Source organism: Pteropus medius, unplaced genomic scaffold (genome assembly GCF_902729225.1).
Source record: "Pteropus medius unplaced genomic scaffold, Ma_sr-lr_union100, whole genome shotgun sequence".
In the NCBI taxonomy this organism is placed as follows: Eukaryota; Metazoa; Chordata; class Mammalia; order Chiroptera; family Pteropodidae; genus Pteropus; species Pteropus medius.
This window is the reverse complement of record NW_024342469.1, coordinates 470,947-495,160: the sequence shown is the minus strand read 5'-3', so window position 1 is coordinate 495,160 and position 24,214 is coordinate 470,947. Positions and strand designations below refer to the sequence as shown.

Here is a 24,214-nt window from a genome sequence, read left to right as displayed (position 1 = left end):
GAGGCTATCTGGGGTGGGAGTTGGAGGCGGCCTCACTGCTTCAGTGAGCTGGACAAGTTAAAGGCGGCGGCATCACTGAGAAACACATGAATTTTAGAAGCAGAGGGACCCCCTATGAACAGTGACGTGGGCACGGGCGCCAGTGTCTGAGACCCCAGGGCGAGCGTGGCCGGCTTGCTCCCAGCAGCACCCCAAGGCTGCAAATACTGACGCCAGACGTATCTGTTGGATGAATTACTGAACGAAGTTAACATCCAAGCGCACTAAATATTTTACGAAGATGGCACGCGTGTACCCCGTTACAGGGAGAAGGGGACCAGCGAGAGAGTAAAAAGGAAAACGTGAACCACAGCAGGTCTCGCCGGCAGCCGGCCTGAGGGCTGGCAGCTGCGCTCTGCTGAGACCTAATCCTGTCGCAGTTGTAAGGGCCACAGCGGGAATGGGGGAATGGATGGGCACGGGGTGGGCGCACGAATGGGGGGCGGGGGTGAAGGTCAGGAAGGCGGCAGGGAGCACCAGGCCCCAGAGCCTAGGTCTGGGGCTGGTCCCGGCCACACGACCCGGGGGTGATGGGCAGGAGGTCAAGGCTGGAGAGGGAGAGGGCTAGGCAGGTGACGTCGGGACCTGGCGTGCGCGGCGGGCACCAGTGAGGAAAGACACCCCGCGGTGTCCGCGCTCGGAGCCGGGGAAGGGCGCCAGGTCCCCTGTCTGTGTCCGCAACACCCCAGAGAGCGTGGGGGCCTCCGCGGCTGCAGTGACGGCCAGGCTTTGAGTAGAGGAGGGGCGACACTGCGAGACCCAGAACGAGGAGCCCCTTCTTTGCTGGGCTGGGCGACTTGGGGGCCAGGGATGCGGCCGGTCCAGCCCCAGCCCACCCCTTCCCCACCTCCACCGTGTGCGCGCCCCCGCCCCAGAGGGTACCCCCGCCTCAGCCTCGCCCGCCCTCCCCCATCCTGAGAAAGAGAAGAGACCAGTCCTTGTTAATTCATTTTATTCAATTTAAATATTTTTTGCAAAGTCATCGCGGGCGCCGCATCTGCGTGGCGGGGGTGGGGGGGCGGGGGGCGGAGCCACGCCGAGAGTTGCCGCAGGTAAACAGCCCCCTCCCCGCGGCGGGAGCGGGGCCGCGGCCCCAGCCAGGGACACCGCCGCCCCCGCCGGAAGGACGCGCCAGGCCCAGCCGGGCTGCAGCCGAGCGGGGGCGGCGGGGCCGGGCGGCCCGACCCCGGCCCGCGGGGGCGGCGGCGGAGCGCCCCCCACCCCGCCGCGGGCTCCGCGCCCCTCCCGTCCCCCCGTCGGTCCCGCACCCCTCAATACCCTCCTGCCCCCACCCTGAGCGTCCCTTCCACCCCCGGCGCCCCCTCCCAAGCCGGCGCCCCCTTCCCGCCAGCGCCCCCCGCTCTCTCCATCCCCACCCGCGCCCCCGCCGCTTTGCCCCGGCGCCCCCGGCCAGATCCCGCGCCCCCGCCCCCCATGCACCACCTCCTGGAGCAGCCCGCGGACATGGCGACGGCGCTGCTGGCCGGCGAGAAGCTGCGCGAGCTCATCCTGCCGGGCGCGCAGGACGACAAGGCGGGCGCGCTGGCCGCGCTGCTGCTGCAGCTCAAGCTCGAGCTGCCTTTCGACCGCGTGGTCACCATCGGCACCGTGCTCGTCCCCATCCTGCTGGTCACCTTGGTCTTTACCAAGAACTTCGCAGGTGAGGCCGGTGGGCGGGGGCGGGGGGCGGTGTCGGGGGCGCGTCTGCAGGTGTCGGGCGCTGCCCGCCCTCGCTGCTCCGTCCGCCACTGGCCACCTCTCTGGGGCCGGCCGTGTCGGCGGCACCCAGGGGGTCTCTTAGCAGACTTGACAGCAGCCGTCCTTGCAAGGGGCGCCAGTGGCTCGGGCTGCCCCCCGACCCCACTCCTGCATGCATTGTTTTTACCTTCCCCTGGCGCTTAGCGGACCCTCTCTGGAACCTCGCGTCCAGGCAGATGAGACGGGGTCTGGCAGGAGAAGGGGAGACCAGGAGGGGCGTGGGCAGGGTCTAAGAGGGAGGAGCTGCCAGGTGAGGACCAGAAAAGGATGTCACAGGTGAGGGGAAGGCCGAGGAGAGCAGCAAAGCCGGGCGGTGGGAGAGCCGGGCTCGGTAGGAGGGCTGGGCGGGAGGGGCAGGTCCCGGGGAGGAGTCCTGAGAAGCCGGCAGGTTCCGGTCAGGTTCTGGTCAGCTACAGGGCCAGGCTTCAGAGGTGGGCGGCTGGGCATTTGAAATGCCCCCCAGGGTCTGGCTGGCCACGGTTCTCTGCCCAGGTATGGAGGACGCCGCTCCCCAGACCATCGGCCATGCTTGAGGGCCAGGATGCCAGTCTAGGGCACAGGGGGTCTGGGTTCCTGGGCCCTTCAGGAGGGAGGAGTGACATGTGGCTCTGTCCCCTGAGTGACACTGGCAAACCTTGCATCAGTTCCTTCACAAAGGTCTCACCTTTTAGGGGTCCCTGTGACCTGCGGATGCCAGAGCTCAGGGTGGATGTTGTTCAGGCCACCTAATCCCACCCTAGGGTGGGGGCACACCAGTGTCCAGACACTCAGACACTCCTGGGGTCAGGACATACACACAGGGGCCAGGAGGCACAGCCCGGTCAGGTGTGAATGTGACCCAGGCACGTCACTGACAGGCACAGGGAGCCTCAGGTGACACTCAGGTGGGCACAGACTCTCGGTGCCTGGGGACGCTGCAACAAACAAGCTCCACCTTGGTGCGCGGAGCCGCAGAGCTTCGTTTTCTCACGGCCGGGGGCCGAGCTCCAGGAGCCCGGCGAGGGTCCCTCCCTCTCCAGCTCCCCGGGGCACGGCAGTCCTGGGGACTGCTCACCGTCACCTTCCTGGTGGACTCCTCACCGGCATCTTCTCCTGGGGTGTCTGTGTACAAACCTCCTTCGTCCTACAGGACACCAGTCACTGACTGGGGCCCACTCTGTGACGCCATCTGAACTTGATGACATCTGTGGAAACCCTATTTCCAAACGAGGTCACAGACACAGGGGCTGGGACTTTGGGGGATGCAGTTCTACCCACTGCAGATGCGCAGGGCTCGGGTCACCCTCAGCTGAGCTCCTAGGACAGGGCTCCCACTCCGCTGTGAGCCCAGCTCGGCCAGGCCTGGGCTGCCGAGGTCTCCCTGAGTGCACCTGGTCCTGGGGGACCCGCCCTTTCACCCCCCTGTGCTGCTTACAGACATGTGTGCGCCCACTTGGGCCCACTGCCTGTGTGGGGATGAAGCAGGCCTCCTGGGAGGTGGCAGGTGGGTCACAAAACAAATGGGGGTCGGCGTGGGTTCTCAGGTCCTCCCTGAGTCAGTGCGCGTGCTCGTCCTCACTGCCCGTGGTTTGGGGGCCGTGAACTGCCTCTGCTGTTCGGGTCAGGCCGGGGCAGGACTGCAGCCAGGTCAGGGCCCACCCGCTCGGCAAACCTCGGCCCGAGGTGCCTGGGAGCAGTGGGGGCCCTTCCCCAGACACGAGGACAGCGGGGTGCAGGGAAAGGGGGCCCTGCAGGTGAGAACCCTGTGTCCACAGCGTGGAGGCCGGTCCGATGGCGAGGGGAAGTCAGAAGCTCTGGCCCGTTCCCCCGCATGGCGGTGGGCAGGCGTGCGCCGCGTCTGCACAGGCCTGAGCCCAGGTACAGCTCAGCGTCCAGCATTTTGCTCCCTGGAGGCTCCACGCCCTGGTCTGAGCAAGGGCCCCTGCCCGGTGGGTGCCCTGCAGCCAGGGCGAGTGACCTGTGCACTCTGGTTTGCTCACGAGGGACCCAAGGGGAACCCATGCTTCTGCCGTCCGGGTTGTGGTGAAGGGCCTGCCAGGTGCTGCTGGCCTCCCAACCAGGGGCCTCCCTGGACTCTTGTGTCCCCAGCTTGGAGCACGGCAGACGGCAGACCCCACTGCTGCTGGCTCGGGCTGCTGCAAGCAGCTCCTCCTCCACGTGGACCGCTCAGTGGTGGACAGGGCTGTGCCGGGCGGGCGTGCGGGCCAGATGGGGAGGCGGAGTCGAGGGGTTACCGGGTCCTTTGACGTCATGTGGGCCTGGGGTGGGGGGACCAACCTCTGCTTTTTCCTAAAACAGCCAAGTAATCAAGTCCCAGCAGAGCCTGGTGTGCCTCCCAACCATGGCAGCACAGGTGTCCCCAAGGCCACCTGTCCTAGCTCAGCTCTCTGCTGCTTTCCTTTCCAAAAGGGAAAGGAGGAGCGTTTGGCCCCCTGAGGACCGAGACGCATGAGCTGCGGGGCCCTGTGCCTGCGGGTCCCCAGGAGCCTCCAAGATGAGACATGAGAAGTGAGACCCCCACCCAGCCAGCTCAGGAAGACCGGGGACGCCCACTGCAGGCAGCCCTGAAGGTCCCCCTCCGTCCCACATGGGGCGCCACCCATCAGGGCCCCCGGCAGCATGTTTGTTCACGCCACTGGGGCTGGTGCCAGGGCGGGAGGGGTCGTGGCGGAGGAAGCAGCCAGCCAGCCGCCGGCCAGGCACCGTCAGCTCCTGCAGCCCATCCAACACGACACGAGCTTCCCCTCTCTTGGTTCTGCAGCTCAGATGTCAGAAATGTGTCGTAGGAGGTAGGGGGCTGAAGCCACGGGGTCAGCAGGGCCGCATTCGTCCCGGAGGCTAGGGGAGACTCTCTCCGGCCTTTCCCAGTCCCTGGGAGCACCTGTACCCCTCGGCTCCTGGCCTTTCCTGCACTCTCAAGGCCAGCGGCATCCTGTCTTCTCCCCAGTCTCTGCCTCCATCCCTCCTGCCACCTTTTCCGAGGACTCCTGTGTCACAGCAGGCCCACCCAAACCATCCAGGCTCAGGGCCTCAGCAGGCCCCTAACCTGACCTCTGCAGTCTGTGTAAAGGAGACTGGTGGCAGGTTCTGGGGAGCCCACGGCACCACACCGCACGGAGGTCTGTAAAAGCTGTGGGGTCCAGGAACAGTCTGCCCTCCCTTGGGGCGGGGGGGGGCATGAGGTTGGGGAGTGCTGGGGTGGGGTCCCACTCACCAAGGATGCAGCCTTCGCAGAGCCGAGGCGGGGAGGGGTAGGTGCTGACAGGACACACAGCAGCGGCAGCAGCTCGGCATCACCTGTGGACAGGCGCTCCGGCGCCCGCACAGGCTCAGACCCGACTGGGAGGGGCTGGGGCCTGGGGCCTGCGGGAGTGTGTGTGGCATGGGCACAGGCTGGCTTCTCCCTGGAGCCGCATCGGGGGCACCGGCTCTTCTGGGTGCTTTTTCCGAGGGGCTGTGTGTCGTCGGCCCGGGGCGCTCAGCAGCGGGGTTTCCAGAAGCCACAGTGTCCTCTCCGGGGACAGCCAGGGGCACCCGGGGCAGTGCAAGGTCGGGGTCTGGTCCTGCTGTGCAGCTCGAAGAGGGACACTGGCTGAGGGGCATGGCCTGTTCTGCTCCTCCCTGGGACTCAGCCGCCCTGCGTTCACAGGATTTTGTGGCATTTGGAGAGGGGCCTGATGTGGGAAGTGCAGGCTGGTCCCCTTGGGCTGGTGGGCACAGCTGTAACCCCACCCGTGCGGCAGCCCACTGCTGTATGTGGGAGCACCCATGGTGGGAAATGGGGGAGGGGAAGCCTTGGGCCTGGGGGGTTCTGTTCCGGGAACAGCAGTCCCCGCCCCGCAGCTGTGTGGGCGGGGCTGGGATGCGGCGCCTGCTGGGGTCTCCCATCCCCAACCCGCATCTCCTCTCTGCCTCCAGAGGAACCCATTTACTGCTACACCCCACACAACTTCACCCGCGACCAGGCTCTGTACGCGCGCGGCTACTGCTGGACGGAGCTGCGGGACGCACTGCCCGGCGTGGACGCCAGCCTGTGGCCGTCGCTGTTTGAGCACAAGCTGCTGCCCTACTCGCTGCTGGCCTTCGCCGCCATCATGTACGTGCCCGCGCTGGGCTGGGAGTTCCTGGCCTCCACCCGCCTCACCTCCGAGCTCAACTTCCTGCTGCAGGAGATTGACAACTGCTACCACCGGGCGGCCGAGGGCCGCGCCCCCAAGATCGAGAAGCAGATCCAGTCCAAGGGGCCCGGCATCACGGAGCGCGAGAAGCGCGAGATCATCGAGAACGCGGAGAAGGAGAAGAGCCCGGAGCAGAACCTGTTCGAGAAGTACCTGGAGCGCCGCGGCCGCAGCAATTTCCTGGCCAAGCTGTACCTGGCGCGGCACCTGCTCATCCTGCTGCTCAGCGTGGCGCCCATCTCCTACCTGTGCACCTACTATGCCACCCAGAAGCAGAACGAGTTCACCTGCGCGCTGGGCGCGTCCCCGGACGGGCCCGCGGGCGGCGGGGGCCCCGCGGTGCGCGTCAGCTGCAAGCTGCCGTCGGTGCAGCTGCAGCGCATCGTGGCGGGCGTGGACATCGTGCTGCTGTGCTCCATGAACCTCATCATCCTCGTCAACCTCATCCACCTCTTCATCTTCCGCAAGAGCAACTTCATCTTCGACAAGCTGCACAAGGTGGGCATCAAGACGCGCCGCCAGTGGCGCCGCTCCCAGTTCTGCGACATCAACATCCTGGCCATGTTCTGCAACGAGAACCGCGACCACATCAAGTCGCTCAACCGACTAGACTTCATCACGAACGAGAGCGACCTCATGTACGACAACGTGGTGCGGCAGCTGCTAGCCGCGCTGGCGCAGTCCAACCACGACGCCACGCCCACCGTGCGCGACGCGGGCGTCCAGACGGTGGACCCCAGCGCCAACCCCGCCGAGCCCGAGGGCGCCGCCGAGCCGCCGGTGGTCAAGCGGCCCCGCAAGAAGATGAAGTGGATCCCCAGCAGCAACCCGCTGCCGCAGCCCTTCCGCGAGCAGCTGGCCGTCATGCGCGTGGAGAACAGCAAGGCCGACAAGCCCAAGCCCGTGCGCCGCAAAACCGCCACCGACACGCTGATCGCGCCGCTGGGGGACGCGGGCGCGCGCGCGGCGCACCACTACAAGGGCGGCGGCGATGCGGGGCCCGCGCCGGGCCCGCCCCCCGCCCCCGACAAGAAGCACACCCGCCACTTCTCCCTGGACGTGCACCCCTACATCCTGGGCGCCAAGAAGGCCAAGCCCGAGCCGCTGCCCGCCGCCCTGCCCGCCTCCCGCAGCCAGGAAGGGGGCTTCCTGTCGCAGGCAGAAGAGTGCGGGCTAGGCCTGGCCACAGCACCCACCAAAGGTAGGCAGCTGGGCAGGACCCTGGATGGGGATTGGGCGCCTGGGGTCCCAGGAAGGGGAAGACCCCCACCACCCACCCTCCCCAAACCAGGCTCCTGGGAACCTGCCTGGTGGAAGTGAGGGGGCGCCAGGTGGGCTGATTGCAGGGGTGACCGCGGGCAGAGCCTTGCGGACCCCTGTGAGCTGCAGGGGATAAGGCCCCCGGCCTGTGGCTGGAGGGCACATGGCACTGAGGTCACTCGGGCCCTTGCGAAGGCCCTGGACTCGGGCGCTGTAGCTCCAGGAGCCACTGTGTGCAGACGGTCTAGCCCGGCCAAGGGAGGGAGGATCGGCCTCTCCCAGGATGCTTCACAGCCACAAGCCCCAGCTGGCCCTGGGTGGCCAGCCTGCCCTGGTGGGGACTGGGAGCCTCCGCGGCGTGACAGCGTCTGGTCTCGGCTCTTTGCAGACGCCTCGCTCCCGGCGGAGGACATCCTGTTCCCAGCAGAGGCCCCCCGGGCCGCGCTTCCCTCCGGGGGCCCGTTCCACATCTGCTCGCCCCCGGCGGCCCCCGCCACAGCCCCCCTGTCCCCGGCCGGCCTGGGCAAGGCTGACGCCCTCACCATCCTGAGCCGCAATGCCACCCACCCGCTGCTGCATATCGGCACGCTGTACGAGGCCCGGGAGGAGGAGGACGGGGGGCCCCGAGCGCCCCCGGACGTGGGCGGCCTCATTGCCCTCCCCCCACCGCAGCAGATCCTCATCGCCACCTTTGACGAGCCGAGGACGGTAGTGAGTACCGTGGAGTTCTGAGGGGATAGGGCTGCCTGGGCCATCGCAGGCCCCCTGCATGACCGTGGCCCGCCACCGACCCCAGTCCCACGCGGCTGCGGCCTCTGCTTCGCCAGCACTGCCCACCCCAAGCCTCCCGCCCGCATGCCTCGGGGCTCAGCATCTCTCCCACCCGGCCCCCCACGGCAGTGTTGGGGGCTGGCTGGGCCAGGGGCTGGCTGTGACCCCAGCAGAGCCTCGGCCAGAAAGGCCTGGAGCCCCCATCCCTGCATCAGGCGCTCGGCTATGAGATGAAGAATTTATTTTTTTAGTCAATTCTGTCTTGGGCCCGGGATGCTGGCCTTGAGGTGGTCTGTGGGAAGACGACTTGGGTCCCAGGCCTGCAAGGGAGCTGGGGACGGTGGCACCGCCAGGCCTGGGCACTCCCAAGGGGCCGTGCTCACGTCTCTTCCCTCGCAGAGGCCAGGGTCTGCTCGCGGGCCAAAGATCAACATGCACTTTCTCCTCGTCCCCTACATACCTGTACTTTATTTTACTATGGTTACTGTAACGAGCGAGTGTATTTATTATCAGGAGACTTAAGGTGCATTTAAAACAAAAGACGGTGTGTGCGTGAGTGTGCGAGTGAGTGCGGCAAGGAGGAGGGTGCCAGTGTGCAAGTAGATGTGTGCTTGAGTGTGCAAGTGCGTGCAAGTGGGCACCAATGTGTGTAAAGAGGCCCAGGGGTGAACGAGTGTGTGAGACTAGGCGTGGGCGCTGGCATGCGAGTGAGGAAGGGGTCCAACGCAATAACCATGTCCCCCACCCGGGCCACCAGCCCCCCGGCCCCAGGGTCCATGCCGCTTCCCATGGGCGCCCAGGGCCGGCGCTTGGTGGGTCTGTCCCTATTACCTCAGCCACGGCAACAACGTGACAGTATTAACAAGGTAGCACTGAGCATATCAATAAATGTTATTCTGATACCGCCTGCGTCCCACGTGGTCCATCCTGCAGGCAGCCTGTGCTCTGGCGGGGGCCTCCTGCATCTGGCTGCCTCCACCCAATTGCACACCCATCCCTGGGCCACCATTGTCACAGGCTGGGGAATGGCGGGGCCACAGGTTCGGCAGAGACAAAGACATGAGCCCCCCGGAAGCTGTCCTCTCCTTCAGATGCCTGGGGACAAAGGGCTGTCAGGTATACCTAGCACAGCACGATTACAGTCAGGACTCAGAAAGGCTTCCTGGAAGAGGCATCCTTGATGTGGTCCAGAGATGCTCCTAATATAGGGGTCCAGGTCAGAGGTCTTCACCAGGCCCAGGACTCGGGCAGGGACAGAGCTGGCGCCACGTGCACCATGGAGCCACATGCCCTGCCGGCCACTGCAGGTGATCCACTGCAGGGTCTGGATGGGTGCTCTGTGCAGGAAGGTAGCTGGGGCAGTGTGGGGGCTAACACAGGCAGGTGTGGCCTCGAGTCGCCGGGATGCTGGGCCGAGATCAGGATGCACACCTGCTGCGCCGCGCTCAGACCCAAGCCTGGCCGCCCTCCACAGCCCCTCACCCGCACCCCAAGCAGCCACGAGCTGCCCAGGGGAGTCGGAAGGTCATCCAGGGAGACAGGCAGGGGCTCCATCCCACCACGTGTTTCAAGTGCCGGTTTTACTGACGTTCAGGAGGGTGAGGCCAGCGGATCAGGAGACGACTGCCATTGAAAAGAGCCTGTGCTCACCGACTACAGAGAAGGATTCTGCCACAGGGCCACACGGGAGGCCGCGGGTGGGACAGGAGGTAGAGGGAGCCAGGGACAGTGGCCACAGGAGCCTCTGTGGTGGTTTCCGCCGGAGAGAACATGTGAGGCAGGAGCGGGCGAGGACCGAGGACCGAGGACCGCGCATGAATACCGTCACAGGCCCCAGGCACAGGCGCCACCCGCCTCCGGGTACCGTGTACCCGGACACAGGGCGGGGCAGGGGAAGCGCAGCCCTGAGTAGCAGCCCCACGGCGGAGGGGCGGGCTCTGGGACGGCTGTTTGCACTTGGAGTTGTGGGCCCTCTAGGAACTGGCTCACCCAAGAGGGCGGACTCTCCACAAGAGGCCCCAGAGTCCAAAGCAACAGAAAACGAAAAAGCACAGCTAATACAACCTGTCCCCAGAAAGCACTCACTCTCACCTGAGCCAGGACACTCCCCGACTGAGCGTCACAGGCCTTGCAGCCCACTGCCCCTCAGGTGGACACTCAACATTTATTTCCATGTGTCCACAGGAAGGGACCCCTTGTGCCCACAGGACTTGAACGGGCTGGCTCAGTCCTGTGGCGGGGTGGGGTGGGGGACACGCCCCTGGCCCTGGGCAGCTTCCCGCACTGGTCCCACACTGGCACCTGGCTCCATCGAGATGATAGAGGTCTAGGTGACCTATCCGCGGAACCCAAGTCACGCCAGCCTCAGGCAGCAGCATTCACCTCAGACTCCCTGCCCCTCCCCGAGTGTGGCTGGAGTCAAGGTTGGTCTCCCAACTGTCCCCTGTCCCCGGCCAAACTCACCTGCCCACCCCCACCCATCTGACCTGGGACTCCAGCAGAGCCCCGCACAGCCACCCCTGCCCTACTGCGGCCTCCAGCTCGTCCTGCGCCCCCTGGTGGCTCCACCCAGAGCTCTGCTGGGGCGCGAGTCTCGCAGTCCCCAGCACACACCCTCCTGCCAGGAACAGTGCACACAGATCCAGGCGGGGCTGTGTCCCGGGGTCTGTCTTCAGTGGGATCACTCTGCCAGGCTGCCACCGCCAGTCCCCAGGTGCAAGGCCTGCCAGGACATTTCAAGCCAAGTCCCACCCAAAAGTGGTAAGTCTTCGAGCAAGCCGATGCCCGTGGTGTGAGCTGACCCTTGCCTTCGTTTGCTGGCAGAGAAGGGTGCGAATCAGCATCCCGCAGGTGCCAGGGGATGACACCATGCCCCTGCTCGTCATCGGGGCGCCCAGGGGCCCTCGTGTTTCTCTGAAGCCCTCCGCCCTCCATGTCCTCACTCCTCCCCAGCACCCAGCAGGGTGGATGGGGTGGGTGGGGACTACCGTCTCTCCCTCTCGGAAGAGGGGAAGCTTGGGGAAAACCTTGCACCCCACCCCACACAGCCAGGCCTGGAACCCAGGCCCCTTCCCACACGCCAGCTTGCTCCTGACCCCAAGCAAGTGCCCCAGAGTGGACCATGGCAACCACCTGGCCAGCACTGCTGCTCTACTGTTCGAAGGTGGCCAAGGTCGGGAGGGTGAACAAAACCCGTACTGGCAGAGCGAACAATGACAACCGGACGGAGAGGGCGCTGACCAGAGGCCCGTGAACCAGAAGTGCCTGTCCCGCACCAAGAGAACCGACGTCCCTGAGGCCAGCCTGCCCCTGGGAGACCAGGAAGCTGTGCTGGGAGGCCGGGTGGCAGCCTGGCAGCCAGCCCAGCCTGCTGGCCTGCGGGAGGATTCTCCACGTCAGCCAGGCCACAGCGGTCAACATAGGTACCTGTGACCCCTACCGAGCGCCAGTGCCAGCCCGGCGCCTCAGAAAGCTGCGGCTCTTCTGAAACCTGACTGCTGGGGGCGGCACTAACCCCTCATGCCCAGGCCTGGCAGGGTCCTTCCAGGTCCAGGCCGAGGGAAGGAGAGCCTGCTGGGGCAGTTACTGCTGGGGCCCCACTCTAGCTGGTGGCCCCAGAGTAGCTTGTCCTAGGACAGAGAGGCGGTCCCTCCTTTTTCTAGCGGGAGCCCTTCCCCTCACCGACTGGTGCCGCAGCCAGACCCTGCGGCTTTCTGCAGAGCCTGCAGTCCTGGCCCAGATGATCGTCACAAGGAAGCAGAGTCCAGAAGGTGGACATAAGCTTCCGGAGGTGGCGGGGGCTGGCTGGGGGTCCACGTGCGCTGCAGGCGAGAAGCCATCAGCACACGCACCACCCACCACCACCATCACCTGCCCGGCGCGCAGCCCCAGCGCCTGGGCCGCCAGGTCGGTCCCACCGGTGATGACACTCCAGCCGGGAGGTGGCCGGCTGGGGGCGAGGGGCGGGGCCGGGCAGGCGGCCGCGGGGCGCTCCAGGGCCGGGGCTCTGCGTCCTCCTCCCACGCCCGCCCGCGCGCACCGCTCACTTTCCCAGGCTGCCACCCGCACAAACCGCGGGGGACCAAGGGTCCAGCGTCGTGGGGTGGCCGAGCCAGCTCGGGCCCTGGGAAGGGGGAAGGATGGGGTCCGCTCGTCCGGAGGCCCCTCCGAGGGTTGGAACCCCCGGGACCCCGGCCACCATGCCGAAGGATGGCGCGCGGGAGTCTTGGCGCCCCACGATCCGAGTTCCCCGCTCCTCGTATCCCACTCTGGTTTGTCCCTTTCTTGCGGGATTGACATTCTGTGTCACTGGACGCAAAGCCACCCTATGGACGCCGTACGAACATCATTTTACAGACAGAGTTGCGGTCACAGAATTTAAGAGCTCTTCGAAAGGCCACCCCGCTCGGGCGGCGGGTCGAGGACTCGAACTCGTGCTCCCGTAGCCGCCTCCCGCGTTCGAGGACCGGAGTCTCCGGGGCTGGGCGGGGCTTCTCTCGCGCGGCCTCCTGGGAAGTGTAGTCCGCGCGCGCGCCGCCCGAGCACGCAGGCGGCATGCGGAACTGCGCTTCCCAGCATGCCGCGCGCTCCGGGCCCGGCCGCCGGCCTGTTCGGCCGCTCCGCCCCGCGGCCCCCGGCCCGCCCCGTCCGGTGGGGCGACGAGTCGCATGGAGGCCGGCTGAGGAACGCCGTCCGTCTCGGTACGCCGCGCGGCGTGGGCCTGGGTGGGAGGCGGCGCTCGGGGTCCCGGGGGCGGGGGTCGCGGCCGGGGCTCTCCGGCCCCAGCGCGGGCCTCGGACCGGAAGGGCGCGCGGGGCGGGGACGGCGGCGAGGGTCGCGAGGGCGCGGGTGGCGCAGGCCGGGGAGGGGGCGGGATTCCCGGCCCCGGGCAGGGGCGACGGGGTCTCGCGGGGACGCGGCCCCTCCCGGGCGGCGGTCCCGCCCGCAGCCGAAGTGGGGCGAGGCTGCCATATGGCGGAGGGGCCCCGAGGTCTCCCGCCTGTCGCGGCCAACTTCAGAGGCCGGTGAGTCTTGACTCATTTCTAGGAAGCAGCCTCGCTGAGATGTAACTTGGGTGCCACAGAGTCCCCGTCCGCGCCACTGTGGGACGCACCCCCAGCACGCGCGTCGAGGCTGCCAGGAGCTCTCTCGGAGTCCTCTGCTGGCCAGAGGCTCCGGACAGGCTCGTTAGGGAGGGGGTGGTTTCCGGGTGGAACCCGCCTGGCCCTCGGGGTCGCCTGCAGAGGACGGTGCACAGGCCCCAGGCTCGCCGCGCTCCGTGAGGGCTCTGCTCTCTCTCGCTCCCTGTCCCTTTCCTCCTTTGCGGTGTGGCTGGGAGGGAACGCTGACCCGGGGCCACACGTCAGCCTCGCGGGATGGCAGTAATGTCGTGTGTCTGAGGCCGCTGGGCAACACTGCCAGGAGAGGGCCGCCCCTACGCAGCGCCCTGCGGTAGTGGTTGGTGTGGGGCCCGGTGTGGGGCCCAGCGTGGGGCAGTGTTCAGGTTCCAGGAGGGTCAGCCAGGTATGCTGGACAAGGAGCCATTCAGGCTTCCAGCTCGGATGTCCTCCACAGCAATCCCAAACCTTGCCACACCTCCCTGAAGCAGGTCCTGCCAAACCCAGGGGGTTCTCCAGTGGCCAAGAGAGCCGGGGTTTCAGAAGTGGGGGCATAGAGGAGGGCGGGGCTTCTGGCCACACCTTGCTGCCTCCCGGCCAGTCATCTCTTTGCAGCCTCTGAGCTCTCCAGTTTGGGACTCGGCTTTCTGAGCAAGCCTAGTGGAAACTCCATTCAGCACTGGTCAGCCCTTGGCCGGTACTGGGAAGCCAGGCTGATGTCCAGAAGGCAGTTTCTGGATCCCCAGTTTTTACAGGGGTGGTGGGGAGAGGAGGGTTATCTCGCTCTGGGCCTTATGCCCTGAGCCTTAACAACAAACCACAAGTCAGGCATCTTCAGCAGCCTGTTTTCTCACAGTTCCGGAGGCTAGAAGTCCAAGATGGAGGCGCGGGCTGGTTTGGCTGCTGGCGAGGACCCTTTTCTTGGCTTGTAGACAGTGGCCTTCTCACTGTCCTCACGTGGCCAACTCTCCGGTCTCGGCTCTTACAGGCACTGATCCCATCATGGGCCCCACCCTCCCCACCTCATTGGAACCCAGTCACTCCCAGAGGCCCCACCTCCTAACACCATCCCATGAGGGTTAGGGCTTCAACGTGTGAATCTGGGGAGATACAATACAGTCCCTAGCAATGGGCCCCAGGAGAAGGGACAGCTGCCTGGGCTAAACCGGTGGAACATGGCTTGCCCGAACTGTCTGACGTTCTCAGATTCTGTGCAGTAACAGACACCTAGCAAAACATTTTCAGATGCTCATGACCTCATGAGACGCAGGACTACTTAACGTGTTACTCTGATCTGTGTCCCAGGGCTACACACCCCAGGTGGGTCCCTAACTCAAGCGGGGCTCTTCCTGCCCTTTGAGTGGCACCTTCTCTGGCATACTTGACAAGGCAGATCCTCTCGGGCCGTCGGGATTTCCCGCAGCTTTGGAGTTTGTTTCCTGCAAGTACACGGGTGATTCTGCTGTCATGTGTGTGGAGGATTGTAATGCCCAAAGCCAGACAGTGGTGTTGTCCCTCTACAGGCGAAACGCCTCGGACAACTCGTGTTTCAGGGTCTCGTAAACCAGGCTGCAGGTTTTTCCCCTGCTCTTTCCTGGGGACAGGAGAGCATGCCCTAGCAGAGCGAAGCTTAGAGAGGTCTAGAGGTCATGGGCCGAAGTGGCATCCGAGTGTGGCATGCATTTTGCAGCCTGAGGAGCACCTTCTGTATGTGGACAGGTGAGACGGCTGGGTGTACAGGTGTCCTGCCCAAGGCTACGCAGCACTAAGCGGCCAATCTCAGATCTGGCCAGCCCTGTGGTGTCTGTCCCCCACAGCATGGTTGCTGGCAGCTGGCAGACCTGCTGGCCCGACGGCCAGGACCAGCTGCAGGCAGCCCCACTCAGGAGGCACCTCCTACCAGTTGTGCCCAGCACCTTCCCCAGGGCATACTCTGTGGACAGCTCTGCATGGCAGTGACAGCAGGTTGGAGGGGAGCGAGGACGGTGGCACCAGGCAGAAGCGTCCCACTTTGTGTTGGGTCGCACAGGCTGCCCAGAGCTGTCCCAGCTGCGGAGCCCGGGCTCTGGAGCCTGGGTTTGGGGGAGGCACACTCGTCTCCCCTGAGGGTGTCAGGCAGCGGTTCGTTGTCGCTGCAGCGTGCAGTGGTGTGATGAGCTCCTGGGACCCATCAGTCCGGAGATTTTGTGGCAGGAAACTGCGAAGGACACGGATGCTCCATGCAGCAGGTGTGGCGATGGGGGCCGGACCCAGCAGTCTGTGGAGTTCGGCCATTTGCTCCCCTCCGGGCAGCTGGGAGAGGCTCTGGTCCCACATAGTGGTGAGCGTGGCAGGGGAGGGACGTTAATAGCCCCACAGAAGTCACATTCTATGTGGACATCGCCGGAACCCTGGCCGAGGGCACCAGGGTATTGGAAGGCGGTAGGTGGATGTGGTAGCATCAGAGGGAGGTGCTTCAGAATTGGACTCGGCGCTGAGGGGTCCTCAGTGGCCTTCCTGCCTGATCCCTCCCAGGCCAGGCACCCGCCTCGGGGGAGCGACTGCCAGGAGCAGGACAGGGAGCGCGAGGGGACCTGGGTCCTGGTGCTGCAGCTGGGTGACCCAGCCATCGTGGGGCTCAGAGCTCATCAGCCCTGGAAAGGTGCACAGGCTTCTGCCTGGGCCTCATAGAGTGGGCCTGACCAGACTGGGCTCCTGCGTGCCGGCCCAGCCCTGTGGCCACCACACCCGCGGCAGGGCATGCCGAGGCAACCTGGTGGCCTCCCGCCTGCTGGCTGTCAGCGCAGGACGTACCCTGAAGTTGTTCTTATCCTTTGGCAGCCTGGTGCTGCTCAGAATCAAGAATCATTTGCTTCTATGTGTAAAGTGGACTGAGGGCGGTTCTGTCCAGCTGTGCCTTCCGGTTGGGCCCAGGACTGAGAGGCAGCAAGCCCCCTGCTGTGACCTCTGGGCCCCGCCCTCCGCGCGGTGGGGGGTGGCACACACTTCCTGTCTATCTGGCTGCCTGGCATCAGCTGTGTGCTTTCATGTAGATGCCGGGAAGGGGGTGCTGGGCGGTGAGGCCCAGGTGAGCTGCTGTCCTTGGGGCTGGGCAGAGGCCGGCCCGAGCTCAACTGGGTGCTGCTGGGACTTCCTGGGCGGGGACACCCCACCGCAGAGGAGCAAGCAGTGCGGCGCCTGCCTGTGCTGTGTCTTCCGGCTTCCTCTCCGCTCCGCTGCCCCCTTCTTGGCCTCTGCCCTGCCGCCCGGGGCCCAGTGCTTCCTTTGGCCTTAAGCCAGTCCCTCTTCCGGACCCTTCCTCCGACCCCGTTTCTTCCAGAAGTCCTCTCCGTTCTCGGGATGGGCTCCCCGCTTCTTGGTCAGCTCCAGGGCTGTCTCCCTGGACAGCAGGTCAGGCGAAGTTCGGTTACATCTGGGGGGCCCTGCCCTGACCGTTGCTCCCGGCTGCAGCCGAGGAGAATGAAGGGGCAGTGAGTCCCTGGGTCCGTCGGCTGTGTGACCACAGGGTACAAGGGGAGGAGCCTGATGTGGCGTCACGCTCATTCTGTTATTTGTTTTCGTTTTGATTGTGAAAGTTCTGGAAAGTGTAGCAATAGTGAGCCTGGGCTGACCCCCTGCAGGGTCCACCCTGCGTGTCCCCAGAAGTCGCGTCAGTTCACGACTCGTAGAGACAGACTCCGAAACCAGCACTGAGTGAGAATCGTCCGTCTGCGACTGCCTCAGGCACTTGTCCTGCTTCTCTGCGGGGCCCACACTGTAGACGGTGTCCTCGAGCTGGGCCGTCCCGCCGTCTGTGGCAGCAGCCTCTGGCTCCTGTGACTAAACTCAGAGGTGACGCTGGTGGGACACGCGTACCTTGGGGCGCGCCGAGGCCCAGGGAGACCAGCTTGCTCTCCTCCGCTCCTCCCCCAGAGTCCCCACCGCAGGGCCGGGGTCCAGAATGCCAGGTCCTGACGCCGGCCTCAGCTGCATCCCCTGTCCCGGGAGCCTCGTCCACTGGCCCTGGTGGCCTCCCCGGCAGTTCCCTCTGGGGAGAAGGGCCCTTTCCGAGAGGGGAGCAGGAGAGGCTGGCGCACCACCTGGGCCTTGTCGCCGTTTCTGTGCTACTTGATGTCGTGTCCCTTAAAAGAAAAGGCTGGGCTCCTGATGACACAGACACGCGGTGCCTCACCCCGTCCCTTTCCCTGGGCCTCCCGCACCTCTGCTGACGTCTGCGTGGGCGTCCCTGACGACGTCCTGGAAGTGGGACGCGCGACACGCTCCCGGGGGGCCCAGCACTAACTTCATCCACAGAGTTACTTCTTCCGTTTGGTTTTCTCTTTTTAGGAAGTTTTGTGAATTGTGTTTTGCAACAAAATCAGAAAGGAGCTCTCCAGTCTGCCGGGCTGCCGCCCTCCTCTCTGTTGGGTAAACAGGAGGTGGGGGCGGCGGGTCCTGCTCGCGGAGGACCCCAGGCTCGTGGCCACGGCCTGCAGGGCTGGCCTGTCACTCATGGCCAGAGTCTCGCCCCTGCCGTCCCCTCCCTGGGGACCCTGGACTTCAGCTGCCCACAATTGGCAGAGGGCTCACATAGGACCCGGTGGCTGGTGACATCAAGGCGGGGACACTGCAGTCCCACTTAGGGGTCATGTGGGATGATCGACTGAGCCCCTTGACAGAGCCCCTTGGCACCCTGAGCCCTGCGCTCCGCCTGGGGCCGCAGGTGAGGACGCACCTGTGTCTCCTCAGGCCTCACTGAGTGCTGCCGGGAGCCGCCACGCAGCCATGGAGGAGGAGGAGGAGCAGCCACCTCAGGAGGTCAGAGACCGGGCAGCCAGGGGGTCTGAGGACTGTGGGGTCCCGGTGGACACCCCACTCAGGGCAGCCTCCCAGGGTCACTAGAGAATGTGTGGATTTCCTGCAGGGTCCCTGGGTCCACCAAGGGTCCCTGGGGTAGGGCGCGCTGAGGGTGGCCGTCTACAGAACGATTGTCCCTCAGAGGCTTCTAGTCCTGGGGAGCGAGTGGCCCATGGGGCTCAGGAGTTCTGGAGCAACCACACAACCCTGTCGGGACGGGGGGTGCCCAGAGTGTGGGCACCCCGACTCAGACACTCCCCTTCCCTCACAGGCCCACGCAGAACCCCCTGTGACATCAGGAGCGTCGGAGGTGGTGCCCAGGGTGCTTTCCGGAGAACCCCAGAACCTGTGTCCGTGCTCCCTGAGACTGCTCGGCGCTGGGCGGGAGGGGTGGGCAGCTCCCTAGCTGGCAGGGCTTAGACTAGGTGGCCCCTCAAGTTTGTGAAGGGGGGCCCCGGGCTGCCCCGCGGTGTTGCGAGGGGGCTGTTGAGCACACGTGGGGTGAGCAGAGCTGTCCCAGGTGCTCCCCCTCGGGGACGAGTCTGGTCAGTCACACTCCATAGTGACTGTAGACTGGTGGCTCTGAGAGTGTGTGGCATCGAGCCTGGGAGGGGCCCCCTGGGGACAGTGCCTTTCACTAGGGAGCATGTGTCCCACTGCGCTTCTGGCTTCCAGAGTGTGTAGAGCCCCCCGCCCGCCCCACAGCACCTCCCAGCCCTGAGAACCTGGAGGTTCCATGCGGCCCAGCTGCCAGTGTGGGTGGGTGTCCCCAAGCTGGGTCTTGCTGTCCTTGCAGCTGACGTGGATGCTTTCAATCTGCTGCTGGAGATGAAGCTGAAGAGGCGGCGAGAACGGCCCCACCTGCCACGCACGGTGACAGAGCTGGTGGCCGAGGACGGGAGCAGAGTGTATGTGGTGGGCACAGCCCACTTCAGCGATGACAGCAAGAAGGACGTCGTGAAGGTGAGCTGTCACTGCTGTCACCCCGGGCAGGGCCGTGGCCCTTGCCGCTGCCTCCCGACACCCGTGCTGCTCGGCAGGGCGCAGGTTCCGTGGCCCCACAGCCCAGCCTCCCGCCGCAGCCCTGCCGCCTCCCCGTGACACAGGCAGACCTGTCGTGGAACTTTGTCTCTAGTCGCTTGAGTAATGGAGTTGGCCCCAGCGTCTGCCCGCAGGTCGGGGGCGGCGGGCGGCGGGGCCCAGGGTGACGGCTCGCCCGTTGCAGACGATCCGGGCGGTGCAGCCGGACGTGGTGGTGGTGGAGCTCTGCCAGTACCGCGTGTCCATGCTGAAGATGGACGAGCGCACGCTGCTGCGGGAGGCCCGGGAGGTCAGCCTGGAGAAGCTGCAGCAGGCCGTGCGGCAGGTGCAGCCACGCCCCCGCTCTGCCCTCCTGTGAGCCAGGGGAGGCCTGGCCCGTGGGAGAGGGAAGGCACGTCGGCTTTCAGACACAGGAGGGAAGCATGGATGGCGCAAGGTCTCCGGGTTTGCCGAGCAGGTCCCTGGGGATCGGGGTGGTCTCGGTGCCACGTGGCCCACCCGCCCACCGGGAACAGTACACCCACTGCGTCTCCCACACGTGGGCCTGAGTCCAGTGCACCGACAGGCGCCCACATAGGGGATGCATAACAGGAGTCGGTCTGGGCTGGAGAGGTGAGAGGGGATGAGGATGTCCACAGGGCAGAGGTCCACGACTGTGTAGCCCCGAAGTGCGCCCCGCCCCCGGGAGGGCTTTGCCGAGGGCCGAGAAGGGCTTTGGATGTCCCCTGTGCTGTGGCGGCCCGGCCAGGCCATGCCCTCGGTCAGGCCGCTGAGCCGGGCTCCCTGTCCCTGCAGAACGGGGTCATGTCTGGACTCATGCAGATGCTGCTGCTGAAGGTGTCGGCCCACATCACCGAGCAGCTGGGCATGGCCCCTGGTGGCGAGTTCAGGGAGGCCTTCAAGGAGGTGGGCCCGGGCTCGGCCGGGGAGGGGCTCGGGGCCACCTGGTGGGCTGTGGCTGCCCCAGCCAACCCCGGCTTCTGCCCCAGGCCAGCAAGGTGCCTTTCTGCAAGTTCCACTTGGGCGACCGGCCCATCCCCGTCACCTTCAAGAGGGCCATCGCCGCGCTGTCCTTCTGGCAGAAGGTCAAGCTGGCCTGGGGCCTGTGTTTCCTGTCAGACCCTATCAGGTAGGGCAGCCCCGGCCCAGAACAGCGGCCGGTGGCGTGGGGGGAGGGGAGTCTGCAGAGTGCCTGGCCCTCTCGCGGCCGAACCCCGCCATGCGGCACATCCCTCTTGTCCTTGGGCCAGGCCTCCTCAAACAGGGCCTCCCCACCCCTCCTGCTGCTGCAGCCCCAAACCAAGGGTGCCCAGGTCCCTGCCTTGGGTCAGTAGCACCAGCCTCCTGCTGGCCGCGGTCCCCGCGGGGCTGGCAGCTCGCCTCCTGCCCCCAGCAAGGATGACGTGGAGCGATGCAAGCAGAAGGACCTGCTGGAGCAGATGATGGCGGAGATGGTCGGCGAGTTCCCCGACCTGCACCGCACCATCGTCTCTGAGCGCGACATCTACCTGACCTACATGCTGCGGCAGGCGGCCCGGCGCCTTGAGCTGCCGCGCTCCTCCGACGGTGATGGCCGGTCTGGGCGGGGGCTCCCTGGGGGCCTGTCGCTGACAGGTGGGTGCTGACTGTCGCTCCCCCACAGCTGAGCCCAGGAAGTGTGTCCCCTCTGTGGTGGTGGGCGTCGTGGGCATGGGCCACGTCCCCGGCATCGAGAAGAACTGGACCACTGACCTCAACATCCAGGAGATCATGACGTGAGTGTCACCTGCCCCTCGGGCTCCCCAAGCACAGACCTGGGCCCGGAGACGGCTGGCCGTGCCTGGGTGGGGGCTGGGAAGCACGCACCCTGAACCAGGCCCAGCCTGCTCTCCCTCCCCCCCACCAGCGTCCCCCCGCCGTCCATCTCCGGCAGAGTGTCCCGGCTGGCTGTGAAGGTCGCCTTCTTGGGCCTGCTGGGCTATGGCCTGTACTGGATGGGGCGCCGCACCGCTGGCCTGGTCCTCTCGCTGCCTGCCACCCAGTACTGCCTGCAGAGGGCGTCCTCAGCCCGGCCGCACAAGTAGGAGGCGCACAGGGAGCCACCACGCCTGAGGGGCCGCCCCCACGCGTCCGGGCCCAGCCTCGCCTGCCCTCCCCCAGCCCACCCAAATAAAGAATTATTTAACTTCTCTGAGCTCAGGCTCCCCAGCCCGCCCCCAGGGGCTGCTCACGGGTTCTCGGGCACCAGGACAGGCATCCGGGAGGGCCGAGGCCACGCTTCCCCGCCAGTCCCTCCCTGCCCTAGGTGGTCGGGCACGCTGGGCCACAGCCGGCAGTCCCCTCCCTCACTGTGCCTTCGGCTGTGCGTCAGCGCCTGGAGCGCCTGGCCTGGCGGCTTGGGCTGGGAGGGCGAGAGCACCCAGGCTCTGGCCTGGCCCCTGGGAGTAGTCCTCCCAGGGGAGCAGCTTGGCCAAGCCTGGCGGCCTGGCGGCCGGATGTGCACCAGCACCGCTCTGCCTGCAGAGGTGTGTGTTCTTGGCTTTTAAAAATATCTGAAATTTTTTACTCAGGTAACTTTAACTTAAACAAAGTGAAGCAATGTCAGGAAATACGAGCCTTAAATCTGGTTGGGACAGGGAGGACGGCTTTCCCTCGGGATCCCCGAGAGAACGAGCGTGCAGGCAGGTCCAGCCCTGGCAGCAAGGGCCCCTCCAGCTGCCCCCGTGGCCTGCTTCCAGCTCCTGGGGGTCCAGCAGTGAGCCTGTCTGGCTGCAGGGGGTCACACCTACTGCTTGCGCATCTGGTCGGGAGACCTGCAGGTCTCCCCTACCCTCAGTGGACAGATGGTGTGTGTCCGCCAGGGCCCACCAGTTTGCACGTGTGCCTGCAGGCGCCCACCGCCCTCTCGTATGCCCACCTCAGGGTGCTGCAGACAGGAGCTCGAGGCCGGGCTGGCCCCTGGTCATTGCCCTGTGCACAGTCACCTGGTCCTGGTCGTCAGTTTAGGACGAGGCGTCCGCGTAGCCCAGCTGGGCCACGTTTGACTGTCTGCTGACTCGGTGTGTTACCAAATCAGGGGAAACCCACAGCCACGCAGGGCTAGGGAACCTCGGGCTGGACCATGTCCCTCCTGCCATCCATGTACTGTTCCTCAGAAACAAATAAAAGCTACTTTTGGAAGCTCCTGCTTTGTGAGATACGTGAAAATGGGACTCAGTTGACGAGGGAGCCACCTCGGGAGGGGCAGCCGGGGCCCAGGCTGCAAGGTAAACACTGGTGGCACTGCTGTGGGTGCTGGGACTTACCTGCCACCACCTGCCTCTCGGCAGAGGATACAGGCCCCGGTCGCAGGCACTGGCCCATCCCAAGCAGGGAACCAGCCCATGGAGTGTACCAGCCGAGGTGAAGTGTGCTCAGACACCCCCGCCCATACCCGCTGCTGCCGGCCCCGCTGTCTTCCACGCTGCTCCCTGGGAGGGGAGGCGGGGCCGGAGAGACGCAGTGTGCCTGGCAGGATTTTGGGGTGGGCCCTTCTGCACGATGTCTGTCCCCCAAGAAGCATGGCCACCCGCCCCATGCTGAGTGGCTGCTCTCTGCCTCTGCCACAGGCCAACTCCCTGGTACAACACCAAGGGCAGTGATCATGGCTGGCGGGCTGGTGGGTCCTGAGGCTCCTAAGCCCACCCCTGATTGGTCGTCTCGCCATAGGTCTAGGTGGTATGGCTGGAACCCTAAGGTCTGTCTGGGTGGGTGCAGGCTACCCAGCCTCTGACCCAGCACCCACAGGTCTGCACCCGACAGGCCTCACTTCTCATGAGGACCTGCCCGGGGGGAGGGGCAGACAAGGACAAGGGTTGCTGCTGGGCTTGGGGCAGCCTCCAGATCACCTCCAGACTGGGAGGATAAAGACAGGGAGACCGTGGCAGACCCTCCAAGGGCAGCAGGGGATAGGTGGTGTCCAGGGGCAGTGGGAGGAACTGGGGGTCTGGCTGGGGGTGGGGAGCCAGCAAACGTGTGGATCCCAAGGGATGGCCACTTCCAAAAGAGCAGTGTCCCAAGGTGATGGCTGAGGTTGCAAATCGTCTGCTACTGCTGCAAGGCCCTGCGGGGGGCTCTGGTTGCAGTCGCCCCGAGAGCACGGCCCCCGCCCAGGCCCTGACCCCTCCTGGCAGGTATCCCACAGGAAAGGGCTGCTCTCCAGTCTGAGTGGAGAAGCACAGAGCATCCAACCGGGGGGCCTACCTCCCTTCCAGGTGAGCGGCCTGCGGTGTGGGGGTGAGGAGCTGTTTTGTCTGTCACTTACTCAGGCTGGGCAGACCTCACACCCGGGCACCGAGTGATTGCTGAGCTTCATTTGTGGTCTGGACAGGTTCAGAGTGTGGGTAGACAACAGGGTGAGGGGATGAGGAGATGGGTCAGGAGGGCCCAGGCCCCAGGGAGAGGTGACACCAGGCTCAGGCTGGTCTCCTGGGCAGTTCAGAAGGAAGATGGGAACAGGGGCCTGCCAGCAGGCCAGGTGGACGGGAGGCTATCAGGCCACAGGGAGCCCTGGCACAGAGCACCTACAGGGACCTCCACATTGTCCCCCTCATCTGGGCGACCCCCTCCCAATGGTAGTGTTATCGTTCATCTCAGGGGCAAGAGTTGAGAGGTTCCCGAGGTCACAGGGCCAGCAGGGGCAGAGCTAGTTCACACGCAGTCATTGAAACCCAGGTTGTGGTCTCCTTGAGGTTAAGCGTAGAATCCAGCCAGGAGGGAGCTTGCGTGTTTGCTCGGGGTCCCTGGCCAGCTCCTGGAGCCAGTGGGGAGGGGGAAGCCCCTCTGAGGACCACGGCGCTCCACACGGCCATCCCCGGGTCAGCTCAGCGGGGCTCGTCTGAACCCAGCCCCTGAGACATTCAGCAACACTTACGCCAACATCTAGTGGGGGGCGGGGCAGGGGAGGGCTTCAGGCCGGGTGTGGCCAGCTGCCCTGTGCCCACTGGAAAACCTGTGGAGAGTTTTTCTCGTGCTGCTCTTGAGGAGCACGGTGAGGAGAGAGACACAGGAGAACAGGCAAGAGATCCTTCTAGAAAGAACTGTGCCAGGAAACACTGGCGACATGGGGCATGAAACAGGCGGGCATGGGACCTCACCCAGGGAAGAAACCGTGCTCCAAGCACAGGAAGAGCAGGAGCAACGGCCCTGCTGAGGGAGGCCCTGGTCGTCTCTCCACTTTGGCTTCGCCCTGGGGCT

The 24,214-nt window shown here is 65.6% G+C and overlaps 2 protein-coding genes across 7 annotated transcripts; both read left to right on the top strand.

The window, feature by feature from the left end:
* Nucleotides 1-1,473: 1,473 nt before the first annotated feature.
* PANX2 (pannexin 2) lies at nucleotides 1,474-8,908 on the top strand. The gene is made up of 3 exons (XM_039863104.1): nucleotides 1,474-1,699; nucleotides 5,716-7,176; nucleotides 7,624-8,908. The coding sequence occupies exons 1-3, from the start codon at nucleotides 1,474-1,476 to the stop codon at nucleotides 7,965-7,967; spliced, it is 2,031 nt and encodes a 676-aa protein (XP_039719038.1). The 3' UTR covers nucleotides 7,968-8,908.
* Nucleotides 8,909-12,570: 3,662 nt separating this feature from the next.
* TRABD (TraB domain containing) lies at nucleotides 12,571-22,163 on the top strand. Of its 6 annotated transcripts, XM_039863102.1 has the most exons (11): nucleotides 12,602-12,706; nucleotides 17,450-17,530; nucleotides 17,852-17,920; nucleotides 18,231-18,309; nucleotides 18,756-18,922; nucleotides 19,185-19,325; nucleotides 19,796-19,906; nucleotides 19,990-20,129; nucleotides 20,376-20,566; nucleotides 20,643-20,754; nucleotides 20,886-22,163. In XM_039863102.1, the coding sequence occupies exons 3-11, from the start codon at nucleotides 17,888-17,890 to the stop codon at nucleotides 21,061-21,063; spliced, it is 1,152 nt and encodes a 383-aa protein (XP_039719036.1). In that variant the 5' UTR covers nucleotides 12,602-12,706; nucleotides 17,450-17,530; nucleotides 17,852-17,887; the 3' UTR covers nucleotides 21,064-22,163. The 6 variants fall into 6 exon arrangements, with proteins under 6 accessions (XP_039719035.1, XP_039719036.1, XP_039719037.1 ...); XM_039863101.1 differs by lacking the exon at nucleotides 17,450-17,530 and having other exon boundaries at nucleotides 12,571-12,706; XM_039863100.1 differs by lacking the exons at nucleotides 12,602-12,706; nucleotides 17,450-17,530 and adding an exon at nucleotides 16,118-16,513 and having other exon boundaries at nucleotides 19,185-19,289.
* Nucleotides 22,164-24,214: the final 2,051 nt, after the last annotated feature.

What these genes read in the sequence shown, in the direction of transcription:
- PANX2 (XM_039863104.1), top strand. Translation starts at nt 1,474, where the DNA reads ATGCACCACCTCCTGGAGCAGCCCGCGGACATGGCGACGGCGCTGCTG. An exon ending in CTTTACCAAGAACTTCGCAG is followed by an intron (nt 1,700 to 5,715) that starts GTGAGGCCGGTG and finishes CTCTGCCTCCAG; the next exon opens with AGGAACCCATTTACTGCTAC. An exon ending in GGCCACAGCACCCACCAAAG is followed by an intron (nt 7,177 to 7,623) that starts GTAGGCAGCTGG and finishes GGCTCTTTGCAG; the next exon opens with ACGCCTCGCTCCCGGCGGAG.
- TRABD (XM_039863098.1), top strand. Translation starts at nt 16,463, where the DNA reads ATGGGCTCCCCGCTTCTTGGTCAGCTCCAGGGCTGTCTCCCTGGACAG. An exon ending in AGGAGCAGCCACCTCAGGAG is followed by an intron (nt 17,921 to 18,230) that starts GTCAGAGACCGG and finishes CTTCCCTCACAG; the next exon opens with GCCCACGCAGAACCCCCTGT. An exon ending in TCAGGGAGGCCTTCAAGGAG is followed by an intron (nt 19,907 to 19,989) that starts GTGGGCCCGGGC and finishes CTTCTGCCCCAG; the next exon opens with GCCAGCAAGGTGCCTTTCTG.